Source organism: Sinocyclocheilus rhinocerous, unplaced genomic scaffold (assembly GCF_001515625.1).
Source record: "Sinocyclocheilus rhinocerous isolate Xijiao unplaced genomic scaffold, SAMN03320098_v1.1 scaffold78, whole genome shotgun sequence".
In the NCBI taxonomy this organism is placed as follows: domain Eukaryota; kingdom Metazoa; phylum Chordata; class Actinopteri; order Cypriniformes; family Cyprinidae; genus Sinocyclocheilus; species Sinocyclocheilus rhinocerous.
The window spans coordinates 346,075-356,123 of record NW_015637122.1 but is presented as its reverse complement, the minus strand read 5'-3'; the positions used below and the strand labels follow the sequence as shown (position 1 = coordinate 356,123).

The following is a 10,049-nucleotide window of genomic DNA, read 5'->3' as shown; positions in this document are numbered from 1 at the left end:
TAGATGGATGGATGGATGGATGGATGGATGGATAGATAGATAGATGATAGATGGATGGATAGATAGATAGATGGATAGATGGATAGATGATGGATGGATGGATGGATAGATGATAGATGGATAGATAGATATAGATATAGATGGATAGATGATAGATGGATAGATAGATATAGATATAGATGGATAGATGATAGATGGATAGATAGATGATAGATATAGATGGATAGATAGATAGATAGATGATAGATATAGATAGGTAGATAGATAGATAGATAGACAAACAAAATCAAGAGTGGTCCTATAGAGTTTGTAGACACCAGTAACTCTTCTTTTTGGACTGTTTACTGAGTCGTTAACTGTATGTTTTTGAATCAATAAAAAGAACAGGCTCATAAGTGTAATTTGTTCATGAATTGGAGTACACTTTCAGGGCAATGCAAAAAAGAGACCTTTTTTTTTTTATACCTTCACATTTTATACAGACCATGACTTCACTCATAATTGCATAAAAGCAGTGCAGGAATCATTGATACTGGCAGCCATCTAACTTGGTACATTACAAAATATTAATGTTAAAAATGAACGAAGTCCTATGCATTAATTAATTGTTTATGCAGAAATTAATAATTTTTATTTTCCTTAGGCTACAAAATAATCCAACCTGATCTCATGAGAAAACGTAACTATTTTACGAGGTGGCGACTTTGTATGAATTCATAAGAAACCATAATTTTTTTTTGGAAAAAGCAAGCAAGATGGTCCACTTCTAAACCTATCCATCAGTGGGGAGTAAATAGATTGTATAAAAATACACTGTAAAAAAAAAAAAGAAGAAAAAAATCTGTACAGGTGATTTATTTTTAATTTTGCACGTCATTGCATGTCCATAAAATGAATGGATAATGTACTGGCACACAAATTACCAGTACATTTACAGTTTCTTTTTTTTTTTTTTTACATTGCATACAAATGAAATGTACAAAAATGATTACATATTGCTATAAGAGTGTGTTGAAATATCATGCTAGTTTATTAGCAGAAGGTGCCGCCAATTCATTTTAGAATGTAGAATGTATGTATCAACTTTAAGTGCTTTTCAGGTCAAAACAGGTGTGTAGGTCTGTTTAAGTGTGTGTGTTTTTGTTGCACCTTTCAACTCCATTGTGGTGAAACAAATAGAGAGAAACAGTCGTCCTTGAAGCTGTATCTTGATTTCCGATTGCATGCAAAATGTGCAAATCTAAAAAGAAGCTTATTTCAAAGGAAAAACAGCAGCCAACAATTCAGAACTGGCCCGTCACCCCCCCTAAAAGTTCTACGTGACACAGTTTCGTGTGTTAGTATGAGAAAGAGCTTTGTGGTTAGCCCATGCAAGCAGCGTTTTTCTTTCTTTTTTTTTTTTAAACCAACAGACACACATACAGAGTCCCGTTTGCTGCCAGCATCTGACATTATCTACAGAGTCATACTCATAATCACACACATATAACAACAAATCATCTGACAGAATAGCTAAGTCAGTAATGCTGTGCCACTAAAAATGGGTTTCATGGTATGTGAAAAATTAAAATACCGGATGCCAATTAGCATACAAACATGAGAATAGCTTACTGTACATATGATAAATTGATCATTAATTTATGTGATTTTACAATACAGTTGTACACAGTGTACAGTAAATACAAGAAATGTCAGTGCTCAACACTATGTTTGAAGCTCCTTTTGTATAGTTTACCAAAACTGTTTGCGGTTGCTGCATTTGACCCATGAAAGTACTGAGAAACAGAAGGTAACCACATGGGTTATGGTTACTTGTAGGTACCTAGTTGTTACAATAGTTTGTACATAGTATGTACAGTAAAAGTGGAACAGGTGCTACCCTGTTTGCTGAAAACCCTAAGCACTGGATGTATTATGTCAGATGTTTCTCCTAAAATTACTTAAAGGGATAGTGAATGAAATGAAAATGTGATGTTTATCTGCTTACCCCCAGGGCATCCAAGATGTAGGTGACTTTGTTTCTTCAGTAGAACACAAACGAAGATTTTTAACTCAAACCGTTGCAGTCTGTCAGTCATATAATGGAAGTGAATGGGAATCACGGCTTTGAGAGTAAAAAAAAACATACACAAACAAAACCAAATTAAACCCTGCGGCTCGTGACGATACATTGATGTGTAAAGACACAAAACGATCGGTCTGTGCAAGAAACTGAACAGTATTTATATAGTTTTTTTTACCTCTGATTCACACAATGTTCGAACTGTCCTGAGTGGCCGCGCGTCCTCCTGAGCACGTCCTCGACAGCCGGCGCGTGAGGCATCTTCTTCTTCTTCTTGCTTTACGGCGGATGTGTATGTTTTTTTTACTCTCAAAGCCGTGATTCCCATTCACTTCCATTATATGACTGACAGACTGCAACGGTTTGAGTTAAAAATCTTCGTTTGTGTTCTACTGAAGAAACAAAGTCACATACATCTTGGATGCCCTGGGGGTAAGCAGATAAACATCACATTCTCATTTTTTGGTGAACTATCCCTTTAAGAAAAACAACAAATCGATACCAATGAGAAACTGACATATTTGATGAGAATTTTACTGAGTTCATTCTGAGATCTTGAACATTTGATTGCAGACTTTTTGAAGGATTATTGAGATTTCTGTTGAAACTCTAGGAGACACACCTGGAAATTTTTGCTTCCTCAGGAGAAACATCTGATAAGTTGGAGACTTAGCCAACAGTCTTAATTTGTTTCCCATTTAATGACATTATCTATTAGAAACTATTGAGATATTAAACAGATCTTATTTGTGTGTGTGTGTGTGTGTTTTAGCCATGCTGTCTTTGAAATGTTGCTCACTAAAATTCAAGTGGGCTCCTCAACCATGAGAAACATCTCGATTGTGGTCAGACACATCACTGGTGGAGCCACATGCAGCATACCTTTGAAATAATGTCACCATGGTAACCATGAGAAGTGGCAGTAGTACAAATAGGTTCACAGTTAGACTCAATAGAAGACACTTAATATAATATATATATATATAGTTCTGTGCCAAACAAGAACCTGCTTTGTAAAATTAGAGAATTGTTCATGAAAAAACCCTCTAGTGGTTATGTAATATCACCATGTTTTAGTCTTGACCAACGGCTGAGTGTGTGAGTGGGTTGTGCTGTAAATAGCCCACATTACGTTGCCCAATGTTTCCTGGACATCATGTTCGTATTAGTGTGAATAAGTTCACATTTGTTTCAAATTCTCTGGAAAACAGATAAGTATAAACTATGCAAGCTGCTATTTTTAATATTAAAGGAACGTTTCGGGTTTAATACACAATTTATGAATGGTGTCTGACACTGTTGATTAACCACAGAATATAAGTAGATTTACAGGAATGTATTTGCAATGAAAGCCTATAGGGCAAAACACTGCACTAAGATGTACATTAAGTTCAGCAACAGTTATTAAACATCATACAAGAGACTAATATGATAAAATTACTTTTCATTTCTGCTTTAAATCCCCTTAGAGTGCCTTGCCCTGTAGACTTCTACTGAAAGCACACTCTATGCCATTTTTGTTTGTACTTACAAATTGAGCAGTGAGTCAAAATAATGGACAGCTGGTGCAGTTTATATTTTCGGGACTTTCAAACATGAACCATTTTTAATTATTGCAATGTTTTAAGCATTGGAAATGGATAAAATGATGATTGAAAATATTTCAACAGCAGTTAATCAAACTTGAATACATTCTACTTGTGATCAAGGTAAGTGTCGTACAACAGAGTGAAGTAAAAAATATATCACTATGAAACTCATTACAACAACAAATATATAGAAAACATATCCAATTTTGCATAGGTCAAACATTACATTTACATACAATATAGATAGGCCATGACAAAAGGCAGCTCCTCAAAAATGCACTTGCCCTTGAATTTTAAAGAGAAACAAATGATGCGTTAAACAATCAAAAGGCATGTATTTTTGGGAAAACAAATGTGTGTAGAGTTATGTATGTGTGTATGCATGAACCCCAACATTCATGCACAACTCAGCACACACACACAACATAAGTTTAACACACAATAAGTTTATATAAAATATCAGTCCTGATATTAATAATATTCCCTAATTCATAATGCCCAAGTTGCCAAAAGTAGATTTGTTTTCAGGTGTTAAATTGCCACTAAACCTCCTAACAAACATTATAAAAATAGTTTATCAGAACAAAATAAATATTACAAATATATTAGTTCACTTCCGAAGTTAATACTTCATATGTAATTCGCCATTATAAATATCATTTGGTCTTAAAAGACGAATAAAAGTGAACTCAGGGGTTGGAGGTTTTTCACAGTTAAACCGCCTTTCTGTTTAGATGTGTCCTTATTCCCATGGAGATCTTCAATGCTGTCTTCATCCTAACGTTTAAACGTTCTTGTGAAACTGCTGGAACTCCAACCAAACCTAAACCTCCTCTAGATTGTTTGGTTAGTCTTCTTAAAGGACTCACCACTCAAAAACTACACTCTTAAAAAATAAAGATTCTTTATTGGCATCGATGCTTTAACATTCACGGTACACTGTAAAAAATGACCGTGAATTTAATGGTAAAAGACTGTAAAAATGCTACAGTAAAAACCTGTTAAATGGTTAACGGTAAATTCCCCTACTATATACGGTGAAAAACTGTATTGGACATTACATGTATTGGACATTACGGTAGTATACCGTTTTTGGAAGTGAAAAATACCGTATAATTTACAGTGAATAACCGTAAATTGACATTCCCAGAATTCCCTGCATTACATTTCAAATTTGATGGTTTTTTGTTGAAATAACTATGTTTCTTTTTAGTTTTTTCTTATCAGTTTTGTATATTAGGGTTGTGTGTTACACCTAATGTTGTTAAATGAATGTTTATTGCATTATTTCAGTGTTTAGCGTTTGTGTGAATGACACTGTGCACCTTCTATATATGTTATTATTTAAAAGCTGCTTGTGATGGGCTTTGGTTCATCATGTGACTTTCTCATCACCACCTGCATTTGGTGGTTATCAGTGTATTACAAAGGTACAAAACAGATTTCAGTACTTCAATAGGTTGGTATATTAACATTATATCAGTTAATGAAATTACGGTATTTAACTGTAAATTTAAGTTAAAACCGTAAAACCAAAAACGTTGCTACCGTATTTTTTATGGTAAAATTCCGGCAACCACAGCTGCCGGTTTTTTACCGTAAATTTTACGGATTTTTTTTTACAGTGTAGGGTTGGGCGATGTCTACAAAATTGGCATCGGACGATGTCTACAGTGAAACATCGCGATGGACGATGACATCGGCGGGGGCGAGCGGGGGTAGGGGTGTGGAGGAAGAGTTAGGGGGTGTGGCCGAACGCCGAAGCGTGAATCCTTATAAGGGAAATCACGATTCCTAACACCGTGTCTACACCGGACACGAGTGGCGCGGCGCGACAAAATATTATACTACACACATCTATAATAGAGATGTATTATATATAGATCAGTCTATAGAACTCATTATATCCTAGCACCGTTTCTACACTGGACGCGAGCGGCACGGCGCGACAAAATACTATAGAACCACTGATCTATAATAGAGATTTATTATATATAGATCAGTCTATAGAACTCATTATAATCAGTGATGCTGTCTACACTGGATGCGGCGCGTCACGACAAATCCCCGACAGTAAACTGCTGCCGCGTTCTATTTATGACGTGCTGACACAAATTTCAAATGATTTTCAACGGTCGCTTTGTCGCGTCCAGTGTAGACAGACTTTAGCTGATGCGGCGCGGCGCGACACGACAACTGCCGCGTCCAGTGTAGACACGGTGTAACATTGTCTGTTACATCCTACAGTACATCAAATTTCACTTACCACATAAACAGAGTAAGGAGAAGCATCGTCTATCGGCCCAACTCTAATCCACGGAATCTTTTCATTCAAAAGGTTCTTTATAGAGGAAAAAGTTTCTTTAGAGTTTTTTAAAAAGGTTCTTCACACTAAGAAAAAAACCCTTTTGGAACCTTTATTTTCAAGAGTGTAAGGTTGTTGAAGCTGGTCTATTTTGATGGCTTTAAAGAGGTTTTTGGTACTTTACCAGCTGGCCATCCAGTTAAATCCTCTAAACACCAGTTTGACTAGGCTGGGAGACCAGGTAGACCAGCTCAAACCAGCTAAGACCAGCAACCTTCACCTTTAAACTGTTTACTTTAGCAGGGAAAGCAGAAATAATGTCATGTTCCATAACTAAATCTCAGATTGAAGGCAAATGATGGGAAAAAAATCCATTCGGTATGAGGCAACCTGAGGCTTCCTGATGGATGGAATGACTCTTTACATCCCCTGAGTACAATACATAGGTCTCTGTTGATTTACGTCCACTGAGGCAGAAAGTTAGCTTAGTTAGCGAACTGGGAGTAGAAGGCCACTTTGACTCGCTCGATCTGATGACAGAGTTTGATGGCAGGACCGAGCTTTAGGTCCATACATTCTTGGACTGTAGGAAGCGTCAGCAGCAACAGGGCCTGTCCATCAATATCCTTGAGAAGGAAAAAAGGTGTACAGGTTAGCATAAATATTAGATTTTTTTTACTGGTTTTGCTTGTTCTTGTTTGCTTCAGTCTTGCACACCCTGATAGCAAATGTATGATTCTTAGGTTTGTATCTGTGTGCATTTTCATTTGAATTTGTTATGTTTTCTAAGCTGCAGTATAGAACATTAGTAAAGTAAAAAGGGTCAGTTATGATTTTGAAGTGCCCTATTATGGATTTTTGAAAATTACCTTTCATGCAGTGTGTAACACAGCTCTAAGTGAATGAAAACATCCTGCAAAGTTTTAAATCTCAAAGTGCACCGTGTATAAAGTTATTGTCTCTCAAGACAAGAGTCGACTCTGAATCATTGAAACCAGTCGTTTTTAAAACGAATCCCATGCCGTTTCATGTTGACGTCAACATGAAACATTAGCATATTGTCCGCCCACTTGTTGGTCTTTTCGCGTTGGTCTGAATGAAAATGCAAATTCATTCTTTGCCACTAGGTGCCGCTTTTGGAGCGGTAAAAATAGCGGTTTCCCCGGTAACGCTGTACACAAAGCAACACTGCACTCACAAAAGCTGCTTTATCAGGCATTATGAAATGAAAATGAGACCAATCGGACCAATCACCGCAGATGTCATGCAAAGGAGGGGTTTAGAAAAACGAATCGTTTGGGAGTCGTTGAGCAAATAAGGTAAACATAAATGCATATTATAAGACAATGAAAGTGTTTTTTGACCTTGCATGCATGTCAACCTGTTGTTGGGAACTCCCAAAACCAAAATATGAACCTTTCATTACCCATAATAGGGGCACTTTAATAAAAAGCAATGCATTCTAGATGCGCCCTGTCACAGATGTCATACTGACTGCACACTGATTAGCCTTTTAATATAGCCTGCAATATAAAAATAATAATGATAATATTTTATAAATGAAAATGATGAAAATTTTAAATTATGAAAATAAAATATATACAGAAATATATTTTATTTAGTTTAATATATAACAAAAGAAGAATACAAAAAATATCATAAACTTTGACAATTTACTCACTGATTTTAATATTTCCTGCAATAATAATAATAATTATAATAATTGATTATTTCAATTATGGAAAATAATAAATAACATAAAAACAATCATCAATCTTTGACCATTTTAAATTACAATAAAATAAAAGAATATGTATTTTTAGTTTCATTAATTGAAGTCTGCATTATTTAAAAAAATCAATCAGTCACAATCAGCCTTAAAACCTCTGAATTTTAGAAAATAAAAAAATAAAAAAATAATGATCTTTGACAAAACACTGATTGGCCTTTTAATATATATCCTTCAATATATTAACATCAATTATGAAAATAATAAAATTACATACAAATAAAAATCATAATCTTTGACAATATAAAATACAAAAATAAAATAAAAGACTGAACAAATGTTATTTAGCATATTTACAGAAGCCTCCAATATTAAATCTTTCAATCATTTTCAACCGTTAAAATCAAATCTAAAATAATCAATCTTTTCTAATCTTTCTTACTGCACTAAGAAATCTGATCATTTTCTTGATAACTTGATTTGAAGTAGGCCCCAAAGAAGGGCCAAATGATAGGTTAGTTAGTGTACTGTACCTGCTCTTGGAATATCTTTGCTAGAGAGGCACAATCTGTGGATGTGATGAAGTCAACCACATCAGAGACGCTCCATTCCAGAGGATTCCTCTCTAACACCAGACGATCTTCCTCTTCAAAACTCTCAGTCTACATATGCACACAAGCACAGTTCACTTTATCTATTACAATTCAACTCTAGGCATACATTAAAAATGACAGATATTACATTTGGGAAATAATTTACACAAAAGGTCTATGTGGATATTTGACCTTTGTGTGTGTGTTTTTGGCCGTCTGGTTCTGGCTGTAAGAAACCGAGCGTGTGGTTCTTCTGGGAGAGGATCTGTCTGAGGTCTCTGGCCCTGGATGGGTCGTCCTGCGCTGAAGAGCAGCACGGCGTGGTGGTCTTCCTCTCCTCGGGACGTCCTTGAAGGAGTGGGCAGAGGTCTCCTCACGCGGTGAGCTGGAACTAACCTCACTGCCCCACTCCTCAAAATCTTCTTCCTCATCATCATAGTAATAATCGCTATCCTATAAAGACACAGGAACAGGGTTACACTGGATCTTAAGGTGCCGGTCACATTTACCATTGCTCGGCTAAATCGTTTGCATAGAAAAAGGCCTATTGGGGTAAGCAAATATATCCGTGCAGCTTTTAGAGGGAAAAAGTTGGAGTGTAAAAAAGCATGGATGAACGGTTGAGTAATAGAGTGTGATGTGCTTGGTGCAGTTGCACTTATTATAAGTGCAGTATGCCTCGAAAGGAAATTCAAGTTCACACTCGTACGTTGGCAGGCAGTTTTTTTGTCATGCGCTCTGAGACTGAGTGGAACACTGACAAGTAGCTCTACACTTTTGACTTAAAGGCCCTTTCATACTGGAACGCGGCCATCGGTGGAATCACAGCACAGCTCCGCTTTCGGTCATAGTGGAAGCAGTTTGTGCAGTTGAAGCCTTGTTTATACTTCCGCCTGCCTCTTAACGGACGCTGCTTTTTTGACACTTTCTTCACACTTTTTACACTTGCTCACCTTTGTATAATTCTGTGAAACGACAGGGGGGCGACGCGGAGTAATAGTTCTCCAAACCATCAGAAAGCAGCGGTGAGAGGAAGTAGTTTGCCGAGTAGTTTGTGAAACAATCCTTTTGTGAGAAGTTTATGAATAAATGTATTTCTTCACATAAACTGATAATGTTGTGGGTCATTTTGGAGGATGCATGTGAAAATGTGAAAGTACACTACTTAAATCCACACAAAAGAATCGAAGATTTGTGTAAAACTCAGTAAACCTGAGATTATGACTTGTGACATTAGAACAAAGCATACTGTATGAACATGATAACATGTATAACACTAAATTGAACAATACTGATTATTGATTACAATACTGATACAAACACTGATGAATGGCACAGTACACCACAAAACATCTTCAGCTTTTGGTTTTATTTTTCATCCAAAAAAAAAAAAAAGCTTATAGTTTTAAATGCTATTTAAATGAATTCTAATTTTAAAATTTATATTTTAGATAAACTTTCTAATTTGAATAAACTTTATATACAACAAAACAAACTTTACATGAAATAAATATTAAAAGTTTTTTTTCGTAGTTTTGTATTTCCTACAGGGCAGTGGAAGGGAAGAGGTATGTAAAATGGAAGTTTCTAAGCAGTCATTCCCTTTAAAAGCCAGTTGCGCTCCCGCCATGGCGGATTCGCTTAAAATTCACAAGCAAAAAAACTGAACGCTTCTCTAGTGAGGGAACGGATCTGCTTGAGCGCGTTATTCTGATACATGCAAATACTATCCATTATGACATATAGGCATTTTTATATTTATGTACACAAT

At 35.9% G+C, this 10,049-nt stretch overlaps 1 protein-coding gene across 1 annotated transcript in view; it reads right to left on the bottom strand.

Annotated features, from left to right (window-relative positions):
* Window positions 1-5,827: 5,827 nt before the first annotated feature.
* LOC107748479 (scm-like with four MBT domains protein 2) overlaps window positions 5,828-10,049 on the bottom strand; it is a 50,034-nt gene continuing 45,812 nt past the window's right edge. Inside the window, exons 19-21 of the mRNA XM_016563270.1 lie at window positions 8,471-8,731; window positions 8,219-8,347; window positions 5,828-6,582 (exon numbers count right to left, since the gene is read on the bottom strand). Of these exons, the coding sequence (XP_016418756.1) occupies window positions 6,442-6,582; window positions 8,219-8,347; window positions 8,471-8,731 (531 nt within the window). The 3' untranslated portion in view covers window positions 5,828-6,441. The remainder of the gene's footprint in view (window positions 6,583-8,218; window positions 8,348-8,470; window positions 8,732-10,049) is intronic.